General features: G+C 41.2%; 1 protein-coding gene across 4 annotated transcripts in view; it reads left to right on the forward strand.

Moving 5' to 3' along the window:
* Window positions 1–22,644, forward strand: part of FBXO9 (F-box protein 9) — a 407,092-nt gene that overhangs the window by 354,800 nt on the left and 29,648 nt on the right. For all 4 annotated transcript variants that reach the window (XM_078647941.1, XM_078647942.1, XM_078647943.1 and 1 more), the window contains one exon: window positions 2,715–2,866. In XM_078647941.1, coding sequence (XP_078504067.1) covers window positions 2,715–2,866 — 152 coding nt within the window. The remainder of the gene's footprint in view (window positions 1–2,714; window positions 2,867–22,644) is intronic.

Consider the following 22,644-nt stretch of genomic DNA (forward strand, 5'->3'; position numbering starts at 1 on the left):
TGTAATCAGTATTTCTATAGCGTTTTTATTTCAACATTTCCAGTTAATGGAAAACGAAGAGCACAGTTAGAAGGGCCTACATAACATGACTGATGTGCTCTAATCCCAGCCTTCTAGTGCCACACTGTAACCTGCCATACAAATGCTCCAGGCTGGAACCTTGGATGGATTACTCCCTCATTCTTTGAAAAATGTCCTTTTCCTAACAGTGATTTTCTGCCTGTATGTAAATTCATGTCATTTCAGTTGGTCAACCCTAGCCTAAAGGCAGCGTAGCACTGTAGAAGGTCCAAGACAAAAAACATTCTGGACACCTGTGCCAAATCTTTGAGAGATAGGTTTATTAATATTTCACACAACAAAGCACAGTAAGTGAAGTTGTTGTGCTGCACTGCATGAAAGGGAAAAAGAAGGTTCGCACTATATTTTCAAAGATATGGTGAATTAGGTTTGAAAGGTCTGACATGCAGTGACGAGCATGCAGAAAGGAACTTGGAGGTGTAGCCTTATATGGTGGACTGCTTGGGTGATGTTGACGTAGCGGTAGAGAGCTCGGTCCCAGGGTCATCTGAGTTCGCAAGTCTGACCCAGAGTGCATAACACCCCCCCCCATCCCACCACCCCACCACAAGGGCGACCGGCAGACTTTACGTGGATGGGTAGTTGTTTGGGCAAGGGAGGCCGGAGGCGCTGCCAATGTGAGATGTAGGACCTGATAAATGATGAGGAATATGACCGGTATTTGGCGGGTCGGTGGGGTTGTGTGCTGCTCCTCGTCACCCCTCCCTCCTGCTCTCCCACTCCGTCTATGTGGGATATGTGTATAATATTGATTTCTTTTGGTCGTGGAGCGCCTGCCTCCGATGGGTACTTTTGATGGCCCCCTCCCGTATCCTTCCGCCCCCTTTATTGCACAGAAACTAACAAGCTATGTATGTTGTTACTTGAAATTCGACCAAAAACTTGGGGATCTACTACTGGATTTACACTGCAATTGTTAAGATTCTGTCCTTGCACCGGTGTGTTTTTGTATTAGTTATATCTTAAATTGCAAAATGGCAATAAAGAAATTAAAATGTAATATATTCTATACAGTTAGTATCCTTGAATATACCTAATAATTTAAACTTTGAAGTACACACATCTGTCATCATTTAAGTGCCACGCCCCCTCGGTTTAAAGGCACTTGTGCTAGACCCATACGTTAAAGCTCTGGACAGTAATCCTATTTTATACAGATCGATGTATCAACATGGAATTCCTAAAAACACAATGGGATTTGAAGAAATTGCCTACTCGTGTCTCTTTTACTTTGGTTTGACTTACCAAGATGTATTTGGCCGTAGTGTGGGGGAGGGATTACAAAAACACCTGTGATATTACCACTGTGTACAGTTCAGACGTTCTTATACATGACAAAGCTATTGTTAGCTGTAGGGTCTGTTGCTAGAGAGTAGAGGCAAAAGGATCAGATTTAATTCATTAGTCATGAGTCACAGAAGCTACTGGATGTAGTTCACAGAAATATCTGCATCCTCTGCTAGACATGGTCCCTGATTACTTTTAGGAGGGTCCCAGATAAGAATGTGCTATGATCTGATTTGAGAGAGAGAAATATGAGTTTGTTCACTGTATGAACAATTATTCAAAGAATGACCTCTAAGCAACCCATTCCTAGGCCTGTGTCCTTTGTCATGGATTTACACACCATGATGCCAGATTTTCACCCATTAAAACATCCTCTTGCACTTATGGACATATGTACTAATGCATATTAGCTAAACTATTTTCTGTGCAGTAATAACACAACACTGCAAATTTTGAAATAGCAATTTTGCAATACATTGTATTAAAACATTTTATTCTGAACAATGTTCCGGCTCAGATCTCTTATGAGGGAAAAAGCCTGAAGTGACACACTCTTCATTCACTGCTCTCAAACAATCCCCATTTAAGCCTCAACCTAATTTTATGCAAATTTTCACCTAAAAAATGTACCTTCTTATTTTTTTTAAAGGTTCATTAAGTTTGGATAAATAATACGGTTTGATGGTAGGTTTGTGTTTGGTCAGGATTTTATTGACGGGGAACACGCTCACCTTTGAGAGGTTACGATAGAATGTCATTAGCAACCCTCCATGTAAAGTGTCATCCTTCCTAATTAATTTAAAATCTTTCATAACCTTATTCTAACATTAATACCAAACACAATATTTTATTAAATATATTTATTTTTAATTCAGTTTAACCAAATGTAATATCAACTGTTATTGAATTATCAATTAAATCTAAAGTAACAAGTGACTGTATTCTCATACAAACTCTAATTTTTAATTAACTAATACGTTTACTTAAAGTAATAATGACATCAATCCCAAATAAAAACAAATATATTACAAATCAATACATTTGTGTTTTTTTAAACTCCTGATGCTTGCCTTAAAATTGTATATCCTGCTGTTTTTGGCAAAGTAATGTCATAACCCAGTAAATGTAGACATAGTAAAAGTCTAGTAGAACAATGAAGGCTCATTTTGCATCGTGTTATTGCTGGTGCTGTTTGTATGTGTTTTTGTTTCATTGGTTGGTCAGATGTATCATCTCTGAGATTTTGTATGTACTGTATTAATGAGAGTGTACCATTAAATAGAATAATGGAAACAGCAGATACTGTTTGAACTTTTATATTTCATTTTGTCATTTTTTATTCTCAGAAACCACTGGATTACAGGTACAGATATTTTCGTCGCGCTCCTGTGCAAGAAACTGATCACAGTTTTCATGTGGGACTTCAGATTTGCTCCAGTGGCCGCCAGAAGTATAACAAGCTAGTCTGGATTCATCATTCTTGCCACATTGCTTACAGGTAAGCTCTCAGTAGAAACAAGTCAGGCAGTATTGTCTGCAGAGAAAACCATATGGAAGAATCTCATAATAGAAAGCAGTCTATGACTTTTTTGCATTCTCATTGTCACGTTAAGCACTTTATAAAGTTAATTTCAGTCAGGTATACAATACAATTTTGTGGGAACTTTATAGAGGTGTGCTAAATCTGTGTTTATTCTTGATCCAAAATTACGTAGACTTTTGGCAAAATTATGCAAGATACTTTTTTGTCGCAATCTTGCATGCCTTTTGTAGGCGAGGGCATACATTATATAGAAAGATTTGAGAAGGCAGCAGGAGGTGAACATGTCTTTTGTCAAGGTATTTTTATTTTATTTAAACCAGTCTACCGAGCCTACATTAGACAGGAGGATCTACCTGTATCCTCCCCACATATAGTACTGTTGAGTAGAAACAGGCTAGTGGGCTCTTCCCCTCCAAAACCCCATTTTACTCATCCAAAAGCCTCCTCATACTGCCAAGTCCTCAAAAAAAAAGTCTCACTCTTCTGTCCCTCCTTTTCAATCAAAATAACAGACTAACATGTTCACGTGTCAATTTCCATATTCCACTATACTAATTCAACACTAATCCTTTATGGCTTCCAGAGTAGCTTGCTGCTCATCAATGAAGCGCTTCAAAACACCATCAAGGGGTAGCGAGCGCTATATACATACAAACCTCTTACCCTCTTCGATCCCGCAGCCTACCCTTCTCTATCCAAATAACTAAATAACATATCCACCACTCAAATTACTTCATACTTCACTATACTAATTTTCAAAACTAATCCTTTATGGGTTCCAGAGTAGCGTCCTACTCACCAGAAAAGTGCTTCAACACCCTTCAGGGGTAACAGGTGCTCCATGAATGCAAACCTTTCTTCCCTTTTATTCCTCCGCTGCCCTTCTCACTCCAAATAACTGACTAACATCCACCACTCAAATTACTTTCATATTTCACCATGCTAATTCAGCACTAATCCTTTATGGGTTTCCGGAGTAGCGTGCTTCAACACCCCATCAGGGGTAACAAGCGCTATATAAATAAAAACCTTTTTTTCCTCTTCTATCCTTCTTCTATCTTTCCGAATCCAAATAACTGACTAACCTATCCACCACTTAAAATTTACTTGCATGTTTCACTATACTTATTCAACACTAATCCTCTATGGGTCCCGGAGTAGCGTGCTACTCACCGAATAAGCGCTTTGACGCCTCGTCGGGGGTAGTAAGCGCTATATAAATGCAGTTATAATACAATACAATTACATGTCTCCTCATTGACTTGTGATTAAGCTATTTTGAGATTGTCAACAGCAGTATACTAAAAACATAATAAACCATCTACTGAGAGCTAAAGTCACCCGAAACTTTATTATGCAAAATAGTGAAAATTGTGCACATTATGCTTAACACAGCAATTATATAAAATTAACCCCACGTAATGACCATTTCGCATTTCTCAACACTTTAACTGATCCATGTAAATAGATCACTTTTTGTGCCATTTCGTGTCCTTTGCCCATGCTAGCTTAAGCGTGAGCTCACTATTGGAATAATACGCAATATCCTAGGGAATTAAGAAAGTCATATCAAAATCTTTTGAAAACGAAATGCAAAGTAAGTAAAAGTAGGTTCAACAGTTTGCATGCATGGTTTGTGCAATGTGTGGTTTGTTTGCAAAGCTGTGCCTTCTTAAAAAGAGGAAGGCTGTTGGTCACAGTTGGTGTTTCTCAACACAGATTCTCGATCTAGATGTATATTCCAAGTGTCATTCTTTTAAACTTCTCTTTATTGTTTTGCTACATCTAAAACCTATTGATAGCACACCGATTTAGCAACACAGTGATATCGCAACAATATGGCCAAGCAGTATTTCAGTAGGGTCAGAAAAAAAGGCGTCACCTAGTGTCAGACTTGATCCAAATACATGTTCATGCAGTACAGTAATCTGATGTTAGACGGTGCTGAAGTGCAGTGAACGAGAGGCACAGATGTCTTTCCTGTCTGTGGTGGTGACTTTCAAATCCTTTTAGATCTGCTCTTTGAGACACCTTCATTAGGCTATTGTTTCAACTATTTTTTTAAAACTTTTTACTATTATGATGACCGGCAGCTTCCCAGGACATGCATACCAAGCCCTCGCTGCCACTTGGAGTGCACCCTACTCTGTGTTGGTATTTCTAGTAGTGGCCATCTTGAAATAGTCCTTACTATTCTCTAATCAATTGTAAAGCCATTCAAGATAGTCGTCCATGCTTGCACATGCATGCAGAGCTGGCCCGGTTTGTATGGTTTTTATTTTACTAAATAAAAATAAACATCCATGAACAACATCCGTGAGTGTACATCGAGGTATACCTCACTGGAGAGGTCTAAATAGGCCAAAACCAGTCTGCGGTTGCTTGTGTTCGCATTGGAGGTGACATGGCCTGGCATGTAAGGCTGAACTCTTCCTGTTGAAACAGCACCAAGGCAGATTTGTATATGGTGGGTTTCTGCCCAAAGAAGCATAGTGAGCAAAAAACAATTAACTGGACTGCTCCCTAATTAATTACTAGTGCTTGAGATTAATGCAAGCATTCCACCCATCACCTTTTTGTTTTCCTCAGCCCATGCATTTGCATGGATTGACATTCATCTTTGAATGGTTATGCTATTTTTTATTCTTTCCTGATCCAGTGTGGCCAACATATTGGCTCTAAACACATTGTCCATCTTTGAATGGTAAAGCAATTAAGCATTGGCAAAGCATATAGCTCTGTGGTCTTGTTTTGTTTTTAATGGTCAGACATATTGGTTTTGCCAATGCATGTTTGCACATACTGTTAATTCTAGGATCGAAAATGTCAGCTATTTCTTATTTTCCTCATAATTTTATGTCCTTTTTCTAGAATATGCCATCTCTAAAATCAACAGGCTTTACGCCCTGCATTGATTGTAAGAGACAGATGCCTGCTTCTGAACTTTAACTATAAAATCCATTCCCAAGCATCCATATGAAATTGTTTTAAATGTTTTTGGCCCTTCATTAAAACGAGCAAGGAGGTGTTGGCCAACAAGATAAGGACTCTTTATATCATTCCAAAAATAGAAAAACATTTGCTCAGTACTCCTTACTCTAAACATTGTGTTCTGTCGCAGTTGGTGCAACCGTTGCTATCCTCCATTCCATTCCATTCCACTTCACTCTGACCATTGAGACTGCTGTGATTAGTCTCCAGAAAACCAATCACAGACCACTTCTTGATGGAGCAGTATTCTGAAGTACAATTTAGGTTTGTTATTGAGTTGGTTAGTCACATGGCAACTCTAGCACACCTATGAAGCTATCAAAGTCGGAATACATTTAGGAGTGGTGCCGTCCCCCATGCGATCATAACTCTGTGTTTGGCTCTTGTTCCATTCTTGTCCTCTATGGTAGGATCTGTGTCTGGCATGATGCTGATGAATCTTTATGCAGTTTGAGGGCCACTGTCCACAAAGCCATTGTCAGACCATGTTGCAGCATATTTGGACTTAACACATCTTTGTCATCTTCACGTTAATCATTTATACTCACTATGGCTCTATGGGACACAGATTTACCTTCCGAAATGCTTTCGCTGTTGGCACCACACATGATGATTTAAAAACTCCATATGCACCACCCACTGAAGACAAGCATGTGCAATGCAATAGGTCTCGGGTTAATTAAGTTTGAGCTATTGGCATTCCTTAATATTGCAACACCAATTGCACCAAAAGTCTATAAATTAAAGGACATACATTTACCATTACTCAGTAACCCGCTACGTTGAGTTGTGTCTTGGAGACTGAAGTTGCTGCTGAGACATTGTTTATACTTAACTGTTGGGCCATTGCTTTTTTGGAAAAAAAACTTTATTTGAACTGTTGGTTACAGGATTTCGTTTAAATTTAAGGTCGACTGAAGCCTTTGCCTCTTCTGTCAGTTCCCACCATAACTGGGGGTAACTCAGGACAAAGTCCAGGACACTTACTCGTTTGCATCACGGAGGTTCCTGTTTGAAGGGCAGAGGCATAACAGCACTTTCAACAGCGCATCAGCGCACCAGCCCACTCCTCGCCTTCCAGGTCACGGGGCACAACACCGAAGGAGCTCTGACCAAGGCGGTAAGGCAGCACCGGGTGTGAGGCTTCAGCGGGGCTGCGAGCGTGCGGGGACTTCAATACCCAGAAGTCCCTGCAAGACCGACCACCAGCTTCCGGTCCGCTCTCCCTGCTGGCCCGCCCCCGCCATACTGAGGACTCTTAAAAAAGCGATCCGGACAAACCACGTGTGGGACACTTACTCGTTTGCATCACGGAGGTTCCTGTTTGAAGCGCAGAGGCATAACAGCACTTTCAACAGCGCATCAGCGCACCAGCCCACTCCTCGCCTTCCAGGTCACGGGGCACAACACCGAAGGAGCTCTGACCAAGGCGGCAAGGCAGCACCGGGTGTGAGGCTTCAGCGGGGCTGCGAGCGTGCGGGGACTTCAATACCCAGAAGTCCCTGCAAGACCGACCACCAGCCTCCGGTCCGCTCTCCCTGCTGGCCCGCCCCCTATATTATAACCACAAACTCCCGCAGCGCGGGACGCAGCCCGGGCGAAAACTGGGCAAAGACCGGGCCGCTTCAGGCCGTTCCAGACCGCGTAAGACCGGACCGGGCCATCTCTCTTGGCTGTATTTATCACGGTATCCAGATTCACCTGTGTCTTATAGACCCCTACCTACCATTTAAAGAATGTCTGTTCGCGAAACTCGGAGTAAGGCCACTAAGTCTGTGAAAAAGGCTACTGGGACACTGGACGATTTCATTACACGGACTAACTTGTCGATCGATAGTGAAATCACTAAACTCCAACATAGAGTGTCCATGGAGCTAGAGTCTGCAAGAAGGCTCTCAACTGAATTAGCACTAAGGAAAAAATCTTCGCTAGGTAACATTGCCTTTTCAAAAACTCCAGAGCGCACTACTGGTCCCACACCAATCATCACCTTGGCCGAGGTTCATTCTATCTCTGAGGTAACAGCTTCCTCTGCTAATCATGACTTAGTCCCCTCGAAGCTATCTGTCAGTGTTGTATCTGAAAGTATTCCATCTTCGGATCCACTGATAGAGAATGTTGAGGGTGCGAAAAATGTTGAGGATGATAAGGTGTTGGGTGAAGCGGATTCGAATAAGAATCAGGGAGTCGTCAAGACAATACCCAAACAGAAGAGAAAACGGAAACATCTATCCGTGTACGCTAGGAAAAAGGCAAAGGTAGCTTCAAGCCAATGTGTCACAGGGGGGGCTCCACAAATAACTATTGCAACTATTCCTATGATTGGGTCTGACCACATGCTTCCAACTATACAAAGTAGTAATGACAATATAGAGGCACTAAACTCGGATTTAAGGGTTGACCACTCTGTTAATGAGGGCGAGAAAACTTCCATATCCATGGTTGACCAAGAAGGGGAAAGGGAAGAGTTTTTAAAACTAGTATGGGAGACGCTTAAGAAACTTCTCAGGCCGTTAGAAGTCAGGTTAACTGGCATTGAGAATCAGCTACTTGAGGTGGAGAAAAGTGTTATAACCTTATCTAGCCTAAGTCTTAATTGTAGTGATACACCTGCAATTCCCATGCAGGCTTCAACTTCGGCCCCTGTGGTACACCTGAATCTAAATCCATCTAGTGTACAGCAGCAAAAAGAGGGAGCAGTAAAAAACACAAGTGCAAAATTGGCAACAAGTACCTTAATAAAATCTAATTCTACACCTTTGAACCCGCCATCTGTAAATATCACTAGCAAACCCTCGTTGAAGGGTCCTGTACAAAGTAAAAAGTCACAGTTGGCTAATGTTGCTGTTACCCATTCCTCTGTCCCCAATACTCCCGTTCCGCAGAAATCCTCATCCAATATACTTGCCAATACTCATACTACTCTTGGCCTTAACAAATCCCTGGCTGATAGATCCTTTTCCAACAGAACAAACACATCTAATTATTAATCAGGTCATGCTTACAACAACTTTAAAGGAGGGTATATTGATCTGCCTCCTGATGCCAGTCCGTTTGTAATTGTTCTCACCGGGGTACCTGAATTGGGAAACCAATATGAAGAGAACTTTCAATCTCTAAAAAACAAGGTGGTCTATTGGTTAAATTCAAATAAACCGATTCCAAACCATATGAAAAGTAAAATCCTTATGGTTCGCAGGGTTCCATGGGTAGGACCTATAGCTAAATCAATTCCGGGTGACTGTATAGTTATTTCATTTGAGGAACCCCATAGTGCCGATCAGATTTGCACATGGAAATCATATGGAGATACATCACCTATTGAAGCTAGGCCTTTATCGTTTTTTTATCCACCACCTAGGCCTTTAAACTATGGGTTCAACTGGAATACTGTTAAACAGCACCAAGGTTATGTACCAAATCTGGCCAGACAGGCTGACCAAAATATGTGGAATGGTATTCCCACCTTTAATAGGTTCAGTTGCTTAGATGCTGTTGACTGACTTGAGTCTATGCCAAACTGTATCCCTAAGCTATATGACACTTACTGTATACTTGGTGATGGGAATATCTATCCCAGAACTAATAAAAGTAAGTTATCACAGAGCAAGGAAGCGGGAGTCAAGAGTAATAGCAGATTATGTGACCATCAGAATAAGGAAAGACTCTTAGTAGCGAACTTACCATCCCTGGATGAGGGCTGTCTTGATGAGGAAACTAACATTGTAGTAAGGGTTGTGTCCACCGAAGCGGAGAACCAAATTGCTGACATACAGCTAGATAGTGTAAATTCACAGTCAGAACCTGTGCCGCCCATTGATGACTACACCTGTTCTAGTAGTGGACCAATCCCACAGTTGCTTATTTTGTCATGGAACATTGCTGGTGTCGGCAAAAATCTGAAAGACCCAGAATGGGCTGATTATGTTGACTCCAGTGATTTTTGTCTATTGCAAGAAACATGGGCAATGGATATTCCGCATAGGATCGGATATAAAACCTTTGGTATTGAGGCAGTCAGGCCCGACAGGGGGAGGCCGTCAGGGGGATTGATCACATGGCTTAAAGTTACCCTGACAGTAAGGGTTGAAACCATTGACACAGGAACTCCTGATATTCTGGCTTTAAAACTTGTAACCTCAAAGGGGAATGAATGCTACATTGTTAATGTCTATAATAGACCCCTTGGCCACTCCAAGGTCTCACCTACTCTGGAAACATTGGACCACTTCTTGAAAAAGGTGGTTGGTGATGCTCCGGTAATCTTGGGAGGCGACTTACACTGCAACTTTGAACCGGTTCTTGGGATTATTGATGTCTTTGAGGATGAAGATCAAGCGTATAAAATTCCCCAGCTTGAGACTTCAAATTGCGTTAAATGCTCTACTCTGGCTGTCCAACTATTGAGGCTAACTGCAGATCATGGTCTCGGAGCATGCAATGGCCGCCTCCCATCCGACTTGACAACAAAAACAACTTTTGCAAAATCAAAAAGTAACTTAGACTTTATACTTGTTTCACTAAGTATTTGGCATTATTTGGTTGATTTAAAAGTGGCAAGTAGGGAGGAAAGTGATCACTATCCCCTAGAACTTTATATCGATGCGCAACTGATTAGTGACATCCCTGCCAACTCAACTATTACATCGACTGAGATTGTCACTGGTAATCCGTGTGAGCAGGTACACATTAATAACAATAGACGTGCACTAAAATGGCCCTATATCTTGTCTGATGGTAAGGCCTTAGCATCGGTATATTCGCTCTTTGGGACAATGTTTGGACCTATAGCTGGTCAACCTTTTTTACCTGACCATTTTGATAACTTTTTCGAATTACACAATGTTTTTTTCAATGAACTAAAAACTTGTTTGTCAAAAATGCCTAAGAAAAAGCAACAAAATGTACGAGTAGGATGCCATGGAAAACTATGGTATGATCACTCATGTAGGTTGGCTAAGAGGCAGCTTTTGCTTGCTATTAAAAGTAAATCAAAGGAAGAAGTCAAATCAGCAAGGGAGGAGTATAAGCGTGCCCAAAAAACTGCAAAAAAACTATGGGAAGAATCGATCTGGGCTGAGATGTTAGTTGCTGCAAAACTAAATGACAATGTTGGCTTTTGGAGGCTGGTTGCAAATGAGGGGCATGCAGGTAGAGCTGTGAAGGATACGTTTTTAGATGAATTGACTTGGGTGACACACTTCACATCACTTTATAAACAATATAATAGTGGTGTCGACGAGATACCATGGCTCCCTCCACCTATTGAATGTCTTGACTTTACACTGGAGGAAACAAAAAGGGCAATTAATGAACTAAAAAACAGTAAAGCTCCTGGCCCTGATAAAATACCGGGAGATTTATATAAACATGATGTTGAAGTTTGGGCTCCTTATATAAATCGCTTGTTTAATGTTTTGTCGAAAAGTTGTAAATTTCCAGATAGTTGGCGTGCAGCAGAAGTTGTTTTAATTTTTAAAAAGGGGAATAGATCTGTACCTTCAAATTACAGACCAATTAGCTTAATGGACACCCTTCAAAAACTCTATGCCAAACATTTACTATTTCGGATTAATGATTGGCTGGAGGAATCAGCAATACTTTCTAAATTTCAAGCAGGTTTTAGGAGTAAGACCAGTACTATAGATCAGATCTTTAGATTCTGCTGTATAATTTGGAAATACGTGCACATTAGGAAAGGTCATTTGTTTGTAGCTTTCGTAGATCTGAGAGCGGCATTCGACCTTGTCCCCCGCAACCTGCTCTGGAGGGCCTTGAGTGAAGCAGGTCTGCCAGGGTGTCTTTTGGTTCAAATAATTGAGTTACATGCTAGAAACCACGCTAACATCAGGTGGGGTCCAAATGGTGAACTGACGTGTAACATTCCCATTGAGCGTGGAGTTCGGCAAGGATGCGTCTTGGCCCCCACCTTATTTTCCTTATTTGTCAATGATGTGACTGATTATTTGAACGGTTGTATTAATGATTCCCCACAGCTTAATGGAGAGAGGGTGCCTGCGTTGCTCTTCACGGATGATACCATCTTAATATCCCAAACCAAGAAGGGCCTCCAGGCACTCTTAAACTCCTTTAGCTGTTATTGTGTGACCAAGGGATTAGAAATAAACGCTGATAAAACTAAGTGTATGGCACTGAACCCCAGTAAACCGGATAGAGGGAATTTGACTCTGAATGGCCAGACATTAGGAACTGTGGAAAACTTTTCCTATCTGGGGGTAGTACTCGATTCTAAATTAGCATGGAAGGCCCAAATCGAGAAAAGTAAGGTGTCATATGCTCACAACGTCAAACCAATTATCAGCAGACTGAATGCTAGTACAAGCAAGAGTGTAACCCCTGTTCTCGAACTCTTTAAATTTAAAATTCAATCTGCCGCCTTGTACGGGGCTGAGATATGGGGACCTTGGGCCAGGGATAGTTTCCTGGGCCTGGACAATAAATTTATGAGAGCTATTGTAAGGGTCCCTAACAGTACACCCTTAATTCCCCTCCAGCTTGATTTGAGTTTCAAAAGAACTGATTACTTTACCATTATAAGACCATTAATCTTTTGGATTAGGGTATGGTCTACTCCAGAATTGCTCGAATATAGAAATGGTCTTCGAGAATTACTGGATCTTGATTCTTTCCACTCTATCCAATGGCTCGTGCACATTAAAAAGTGGTTCTCAATTTTGGGCTTGTACTCGCTGTGGGAGAATCCAGATAATCTACCGGCCTTTGCTAAGTCCATAGTAAAACGAGCATTTTGGTCCTATATGACTAATAGGCTTGTATATGAAAGTAGAACTGGGTCCTTAATTCAAGATTTTTTATCCTTCAAAGATGAACCCCGTTTTGAATCCTTTTTGGATGAAATTGTGATGTATTCCTATAGGTTCTGTATCGATCCCCCTATTCCTGACCCTATTCTGGTTAACAAACTAACAAGTTAACTAGCAGCCATCCCATGAGGCAGAAAACCCCCATGATGCAGGAACCGTTATCTGATAAAGCCACACTACGGCACAGGAACGTGTTATCTGATTAGGTCATAACGCTTGCCATCTAATTAGACAAGCGATATTCCTCCAGCCCCTGATAAGGCATACGGAGTTCTCAAAACAAATCAAACCTATGACAACCTGGGAAAAACCCTGCGGCCATTGTTTTGATTTCAACGAGAACTTCAGCAAAAGAATGTGCTAACGACCTGGTCGTATGACATCCTTATTGACGTATCTATGTCCATCCTTACGTCAATCTCGGCACCTTAAAGGTATAAATATTACCGATATTGCCCTATGCAAACACACGCGGTGGTGACGAGATCGGAGCAGCCAGACTTGCCGAAGCCCAGAGCAGAGCAGACCCCGCTGGCGCAGCCCCGCCTTCCTGACGCGCTGAGAACGAGAAGCTGCCTTTTCTCCTGCCGAGAAATCCAGCTCCGGCGCTTCCGGGTAGCCCTCGCAGGCAGCCTGGAATATCGAGACCAGAGACGAGAGATACCATTCCTCATTCATCCTAGATTCCAGGTACCGAACTGAATAACCCCTCACAGAGAATTCTTTAGTCAGTCACTTGGCAAAAACAAACTTAACTTAAACTGTAACTTTCTATTCCCGCCCACGTATTAGGCTTAGGTCAGGTACACGGGGTAGGCGTAGTTAGAAACACCAGTTGAGTACGATTAGTCAAATGTATATGTGTATGTAATATATTTTATTCATTTTAAACCTTCATATGGCTTAGAAACCATATCAATGTTTTTACAGTATTATTTTATACTTCCGCTTTTAATGTATGCACTTTACTTAACCATAAGTATTGCAATAATATCGATCCATTTCTCTTGTATGAGAAAAGAGACTGATCAATAAATAACATCTTTTATTGAACACGCCCGTCTCTTCCTTTTCTCTACAATCTGATGAGACTAAGAATGCACGTACTGACTGAGTAAAATAAATTGCCTTTTGTTCACACGACTCTCGAAATACACTCTTGATTAGGGGAGAGCAAAGTTGTCATGTTCTATGGTTGTCAGAAACTAAATCCCTTCTTGTCTATCCAGGGAGGTTCAACTCCTCCTTGCCTATTCGAGAAAGTTTCTAGTGAACTCTGAGCTAGCTGGCAAACCCAAAACTTTAAGTCTAATATCGACAGTAGTAGACCTAGTTAACGTCTGGTCTAGGCCTATACTATTGAAGGTATTATTCCAATGCGCAGAGCCTATTGGGATAATAGGAACTACACTACATGGCGCCCAACGCGTTTGGAAGGGCGATAAAACTAACGTAAGACATTTAGAGTAACTCAGTCGTGCTTTCTCACTCAGACCCCTTTTTCCCATAATACTCCAAAGACGTCTGGAGTGGGTGAAAGGTAATATCCGCCAAACCTCGCAGGAGGAAACTCCTATGTATGGTACTTGGTTTAGTCAACGTTGAAGGATAAACCGTTCCAAAATATTGTGCATCTAATCTTTGTTTCCATAAGAAACCTGATCTGCAAACAAACAAAGTAACCATCCTGTCGGTAAAATGGTAGACAGTGATGATGAAAGAGAGGCAGTTAGATTAGCAACTGAACTCGCAGCAGCTGATACTGCACTGCAAGAAGCAGACCAGGATATAATACTCATCCCGGTCATCAAAAGGAAATCTATAACCTTAAAACTTATAGAAAATGGACTGACACCTAGAGGTGGTACAGTCATATTCGTAATTGAGGCACACGAATATCGGCAGACAGAGGTATACTATTCATGGATACATTTTCCAGCAGCAAATGCTGTAACAAAGTACTTCCACTATTACAAAACAGAGGAACCTCCTGCAGAGTATACTCCTTTCGAGGAGGTGGAAGTACCACTTAAATTTCAAGAGCATTTGCTCTTATTTAATGGCGCCCTAAAACATAATAATCACATCACCAGGCTCGGTCCTTTAGGTAGACCAGGAGCAACGTGGCCGGTCCTAGCCGGATACACACCACATCCAGAGTTCGAAAGAATGCCTGCAGCAGATCTTTTAGTACAACTAAAACAATTAATAAAGATACATAGACAATTAGTCCAATATGTGATGCGGACTTCAACAATTCAGCCAGCAATTAAAATTCCACAGCTGACCCCTCACCAGGGGAACACAAATAAAATTACACCACAGAACATACAATCCTGCCTAGGTAAAGTACCAGCTAAACGGGAACAAATACCATTCTGGGTAGCACAAAAAATCACCCAAATAGAGGCTGTGTTTCCAGACACCACCCCGTTAGAAAAACACAGGATTCTGACTATCTGTCTTCCAATGGGAATCGCACCACACATTGAGGACTGTGACACTTGGGGTACAGTCTTTGCTTCCATTTACACAAAAACGCACGGTGTTCCATCCATTTCGGTAATACCAGATGTGCTAAAACAAATTCAAGATGAATATGGTCCGGACCCGCTTTAACTCTTGGTATGAAATTACTGAAAGACTTCAAGCAGGTCTCGGCTATATTATTAGCCAACATAAAGGGAGAAGCAGCAAACGTGGCGATCCGCCAGAGGTTAAAAGAGACAGATATAGCAGACCAACCAGCTGAAATTGCCAGAATCATAGAAAAATCCTATGAGGAACTAGGTAGAGATAGTTTAGGTGGAATACCAGTAAAACCACAACTGATTGAAAGTCCTGAAAAAATATTTTTTAATAATAACTCAACATCACAAAAAAAGAGCTGGGATGGAAACAAACAATCCAATCCTAAAGAAAAGAAATTCCAGTCCAGAGGAAGGTCTCCTAGGCGAAGAGAAAAATCTCCGAACCAAAGACACAGGTCACCCCAGAGTGACCCCTCTGGGAAAAGATATAACCTTAGAAATAGGGATAATATAAAGAAGCCTGATAGATATCAAGACATTGATACACGTCCCTCTCAATCTTTTCAGACTTCCTCGCAGAAATCTGAAAGAAGAGGACGATCAGAACAAAGAGAAGAGCACGCCAAGTCCAAAGACAAGGAACCTGCTCAGCTAAAAAAGAAATTACAATTTCCAAAAAAGAAGGTAGCCAGTATCAAGGTAGTTAACAATGCCGAGAATACTGAGGAAACAACTGAAAAACGGAGAATGGGCTCAGACAATGCTAGACAGCGCAGCAGAAGTGAGCATAGCTCGCAAAGTCCTTATGAATCATCTGGAGACAGTGGACACGAATGAATATCTTCAAGTGGAAACTGCAGACACCAGAGTTAGCAAACCTCACAAAATATATGAAATAACTTTACGTATAGAAGGGGATAAGACTAGAAAAATAAGGGGACTATTTTGGGATAATCTCTCCAAGGGCTATGACATCCTTCTAGCTGAAAAAGACTGGCCACCAGAGTTTGTCAAGGAGTGCCCTCATGGCGAAGAAATAATTATGCCTGACTTCTCAAATCACATCCCAATTCATAAAAAAAACACACTTGCCAGAAAGTGGGCAGTAGCTCAAGCTCCTGCTTTATATAAAAATCACGTAGGATGGGATGAGGACTCTCCTCCTCACAAAATCCAGTTAAAATCACAACCTACTGCACAGAGGCAGTACCCAATTAAGCAAGAAGCTAAAAAACAGGTAAAAGAAATCCTAGATCAGCTAGGGGGTGATTGAAACTTGCACCTCACAAATGAACAACCCTTTGTTTCCGGTCTCCAAACCAGACAATTGATATCGTCTAGTTTTGGATTATCGACACCTTAACTCATGTTGCAAAACTTTTGCAGTACAAAACTCGCATAGTGCCGCACTAATGAATAACATAGTGCGCAAAAAATACAAAACAACATTAGACATCTCTAATGGATTCTTTTGTCAAAACATAGCACCAGAGAGCAGATATTTGTCTGCGTTCTCAATAAATGGCACTCAAAAACAATTCTGTCGGTTAGCCCAGGGGTACAAGAACAGCCCGGGAGTATTCTCAGCGAGAGTAACAGAATTACTACAAACATATGATGACGAAGCATTATCGTATGTCGACGACATATACTTAACAGATGATGACTTGGGGACTCACTTGAAGAGAGTGAACACCATAGTACTTGGGTTCGCAGCAGAGGGTTACAAATTCAACTTTAAAAAATCCAGAATTGCCCATCTGACAGTCCTGTTCTTAGGATATGAATTATCAAGTGAAGGCAAAAGCCTGGCTGACAATTTCCTAGAGAAATGTGCCGTACTCCAAGCACCTAGAACACTAAAAAACCTACAGTCAATTCTAGGCTTCCTAAATTTCGGAAGAACATACATTGCAAATTACGCAGAAAGGGTCAAACCCCTTTATGATCTGATAAAACCAGATTTTAAAAGAACCAATTGGACTCAAATACACACAGAAATTCTGAGATCCTTACAAACAGACATGTTAATTAAAACAAAATTAGAAACACGTGATAACACACGCAATCTTGTGATTCGAGTCATCCCAGGAAGATGCGGATTCACATACCTGACCTCTAATGAGGGAGAAAAGGTACCAATTGCATTCAAATCACACTTGTACACAGAAGCTGAAAAGAAATTCAGCATTAAAGAAAACATTGTTCATGCAGTTCAAACCGCAATAGCTAGAGAAAAAGATCAAGCGGACGGTAGACACATCACAGTCAGAACAGCGGAATCAGCCTTTGAGGCATTAACAACACCGTGTAATTTACCAACAACAACATTGAATCCGGAATGGATACAATGGGTGAATTCAATTACAACGGACAAAGTATACTACTACTTTGATCCAGAACTAAAGGAATTGAAATATCTAGAATATGAAAGAACATTCCCTCTGCCTATCGACATTCTGCCCTTACGACAATACGCATGTGTAATCTATACAGACGGACAGGCTCAACCCTCCGTTTGGGGAGAACAAGCATACAACCCCACATGTGAGATTACAAAAGAAGTGTGGCGCGGAGGTAAACTAAGACCCCTATTAACAAAAACACACTCAGTAGAAACTAATTCAGAACAACAGACTGAAATAATAGCATTGAAAATGGCGCTAGATAATGCAGATCGCGAATTCCCGACACTTATAGTGTCCGATTCGTATTACTGCGTCAAATCATATAACAACGATTTGCAGACATGGATTCAAAACGGTTACAAAGATGACACAGGTGCAACAATAAAGCAGAAACTGCTCTGGGAACAAATAGCTCTTTTACAAAAAGAACTACCAAAGACTCACGTGACACACTCACTGAGTCATCAGCGTGTGGCGTTCACGTTGCAGGGAATTCAATGGCTGAAACAGCCACAGCGGTAGCAACTAAATCGGCTTCCGTAGTTAGGAAAAAGCGTACAGTGAAGTATATTGACGGTGAAACAGTGCTGGCGGTGAAAACGTCATCAAAAGGCGACTGCTCAGCGCTACCGATCAACTATCCACTCAATTATACATACATAATCGATGCAAACTCCGTCCCTTTTGCTCGAATCCCTGGAGTGGGGGATAGAGTGATTCCAAACATGGACAGGAGAAACTTGTTAATCGCAGACGCACATATGGGCGAGGGTCTCAGACACCTCAAACTGAAAGATTCTCTGGAAGAACTACAATCAAGGTACTGGTGGCCAGGCATGAGCCTGCATCATACCATTTTTGTAAAGAACTGCCCAAACTGTAACAGGAATCGCAGTGGTGAGAGACACGGTGTAATACCGTGTCGTTTCACTCCAGAAAAAATCAACAGTAAAAAGCAAGGCTTGCGATTAACATATACAGGCTAGTTTCCACTTATAATGTAGATCACCAGCACTCTGCTGACGTCTGGACTGTTATACAAAGATTTGCGAGTCTAAATGGCATATACGCTAAGAGCATGCTACGTTTGACCATTGTTTTCACTCTAGCCCTCCAGCCTGAGGGAAACATAGCCAAATGAGCATAGCACAGCGGGAATCTTCTCACTTCCTTCCTGAGGGATACGGGATGGTGTAAAGAAAAAACCAAGGCATAAAGCAATCTATAACGGAAAGGATATTAGGTTCGGGAGCTGGGTGGGTCAAACATCTAATAAGTGTCCAACGTAGTCTAAATAACCTGCCAAGAAATTCTCTGAAGGGATTCAGTCCGTACGAATTATTATTTGGAACTAGGATGTTAATCTCTGACCTTGACAGTCAGACTTCAGTGGTAAAGGAAAAAAGCTTTGATATCAAAGATCGTTTGGATATTTTACAGGACTTAAATGAAACAAGAAAAGACCTGAGCAACATAAAGTTGAAACAGCAGCCAACAACCACTGAAGAACCACCACCTGTCCCAGCAAGACCTGTCTGGATTCCAAAAGTCGGGGATCTAGTCAGAGAAAAGATCGCGGTAAAGAAGGAATTTGGGCCTTCTTACAGAAAAGCAGTTCCTGTCTTGTCTGGCAACGGGACAAGATCAGTTGTACTACCGCCGCTTGCTGGTAAAAAGGAGAACCGAGTTGTATCCATCGACCTGGTAAAACCACAATCATGTGGCCGATAACAAATAGTAGGCCAAGTGGACTCCCGATAAGTAGTAGAACACCAAGATTTGCTACAAACACAGAGGTTCAATCTAAGAGGCTGATCACATTCGAAACGCCTACAGATCTACAACAAGGACTATGCAACAATGCAATGGAACTTAGACCTCTGAACACCCAAATAAAAACATTTAGCAGAGACACACCAACCTATAATGAAGTAACAAACGACTATGCAAGAAACAGTAATCCTGAAGCAATTGGAACACTTGACAGAACTGCATCCGGCTACTTCATAAACTTCGATGATTCCTCTGAAGACCTAAGTGAATCAAAAACACAGCCATCATCAAAAACCTTTAAAGATAAAGCTAAAGTACTTTTGAAACAACTGAAAGAAACATATCTAATTTCTCCATGGATCGAATTTTGGGTGGGTTTTGGTGCATTTATCCTCATACTTTGGCTCATCATGATACTAACTTTGGGACGCTTCATTGAGGGAAAATATGCTAAAATGGACACAGCAAGTCAGAAAATCAACTTGATCCTCAGACCACACACATCTTCACACGTCGAGAAAAGAGAACTTTCTTCAGTCAACTTCACAGCCAATCCTATACCGGGTGGGGTAGCATGGGACAACACTGACTACGAAATCTATGGTCCGGTTGAAATCCTGAAATATCCACACCAAATTAAAATCTCATTGAGTGACTTCGTAAAACCAAGCACATTTGCTGATGATTGGGACTTTGAAAGTATAAACAATATGATGTCTGACTTAGTGATGTCTGCTAAATTTACCAAACATGATTATTTGCAGGGTTCTACAAATTATGATAGTATGTATTGCTACAACCACTATGGTAACCATTTTTTACATAGATCTGCACAACCTAGAAATGTTTTAAATTATAATCAATGGGAACATTGTGCAACCCCTCCAAAAGGAAGCTCAAGAACCGTTTACGACAAATATTCATACTTTTCAGGTTTTAACACAAGTAATGCAGAAACATTTTATTTTAAATTGTCAAATAAGACAGGGACAAAGACCATGATAACAAACACGAAATTGATATATTCAGACTCATTCTTTGAACAAATGAATACTTTTGGTTTTGATTATTGGGACAAAAATGTTGAAGTAAAGAGTGTTTGGGGCACAAAAGAATGGCAAGTACAGGGTATAGAATCTTTGTTTAGAGCCTGCATGATCCCAGAACAAATTATATTTTTAAATGACACTGTTCAACAAACTACCTGTCTTGGCTTAGCCAAAATCAAAGACTTAAACAAACCGTCTATTCCAAAACCAACAATGAACAGCAATAGCTCTACAGATGAAGAGATAGACGTAAATTATGTATTAAACCAAAACAGAACACATCCAGATTGGACACAGTGGTTGATCTGGCCCACAGATACTAATAACTGTCAAGACAGATTCCTGAATAAAAACACAGGGGTTCAAAATGACCAGGACAGACCCTAGATATTCCCAAAGACAACACCCAGGAATAATAACCACCTACAGTGTGGGCAAATTATGCCTTCAATGGCTACAAACTTCCACACTGGCAGAAATTAGGCAACACCTAACTTTACTTACTGATGGTGCTGACTTGCGTGATTTTACTATGGGACCACGCAAACAGCGTCAAAAGCGTTTCATAGCAGCCTCTGTATATGCAGCATACAATGAGGCCTGGAAGGTTACTCAAATTGAGACAGCAGAAAGGATACGGGAAATTGACCGTATTAATTTGGAAAAATCACTTTCTGTAGTGGACAATGGGTTAATGACTCTGTCCTCCAGAATTTTTTCTCTGGACAGCATTGTGTCTTCAGCAATCGACATAATATCGCAAGACTTACTGTTATTACAACACGGTCAGTCCCAATTGCGTTTTATTGTACAGCTTGGCTGGACGTTACAAAATCTGCGTTCAGGCTATGTGCCTTGGCGTTTAATCAACACAACGTCACTATTCCATATCTTTAACCTTACTGATAGACAAATCAGTATGGCCCAGAAGGGTGCTGATTATACAATCCTGAGCATTGAGAAACTCGAGAGATTACCAGTGACAATGTCAGAACGACCTGTCAGTGAATGGATAATTATTATTCCAATATCGACCTTCAGGTTTCAATACTGCCAAAAATATATACAGGCTGGCATGTACGAAAAATTGGGAAAAGGGTACATTAAAACAACATGGAACCTGCCCTATTCACATGCATGTGTCAGTAATAAAGGACAGAAAGTGTTTCTTAGTGGCAATAATTGTGCGATGTCACTAAGCGGTACACTTCTGTGTAACGGAATTAGTTTGCATGGAGCCTGTGAAGGGAACTCAAATAACCTTTCATGTCACCAGCTAGGCACACCTGCAACAGAGATAGAACCATTCTTTCAGAGACTCTATAATGGGAGTTACATTCTAATTGTAGATCGCAGATGCTGTAGTCTTATGCCCGGGACTCCTTATCTCGTAACTACGACTGCGAAGGTCAAGTGCTGTGGACGCTTATTGTTCCCCAGCTCCTTTCCAGACAGGGAGGCAAGGGCATGGCCCAACTTGAAAATTACTTCTATTTGAATAGATACTTTAAGCAGAATGAAAACAGTGCTTCTTCAGACGCCGACAAAGCTCACGTCATCAAAAGAAACGTATGATCTCCAATTCGCAAGGACGACTGCAGAGATACATTCATTGTTATCAACTAATTCCCCCATACATTTCGCAGAAATCCTGAATGAAATCTTAAATATTTCTGATACCAGTGGAGTCTCAAAAGTATTTAAGACAGTATTTTCGATGGCATTAACACCATTCAAAGCCATACTGGGTATTTTTCCAGATTTCGTCCATTCGATTTTTGGCGGACTTCCCCTCATTTTGGGACTAATTGCAGGAATCCTATTCTTAGTCCTTATATTTCGTTATGGCAAACCATGTCACAGACAAAACACCTGCGACAAGGGAAGAAACAATCCTAGCCATTGGATACCGGGACCGGATATCAAAATCCTGGGACTATCCCGGCTTAGAGACCTGAACATGACTTGGTTTCTATCATTTCGACCAATGTGGCAACGATGTGTTTTACCTGTATTAAGGTGTCTGCTATGCGGAGAAGAATGCGTGTTAGACACCTGTCTGACGCTACAATCGGATGCGCCAATGGATGCAGAAACATTGTTGAGTCCAACAAAGGCTCATGCTTTGTGCTGCCC

Source organism: Lissotriton helveticus, chromosome 6 (genome assembly GCF_964261635.1).
Source record: "Lissotriton helveticus chromosome 6, aLisHel1.1, whole genome shotgun sequence".
Classification (NCBI taxonomy): domain Eukaryota; kingdom Metazoa; phylum Chordata; class Amphibia; order Caudata; family Salamandridae; genus Lissotriton; species Lissotriton helveticus.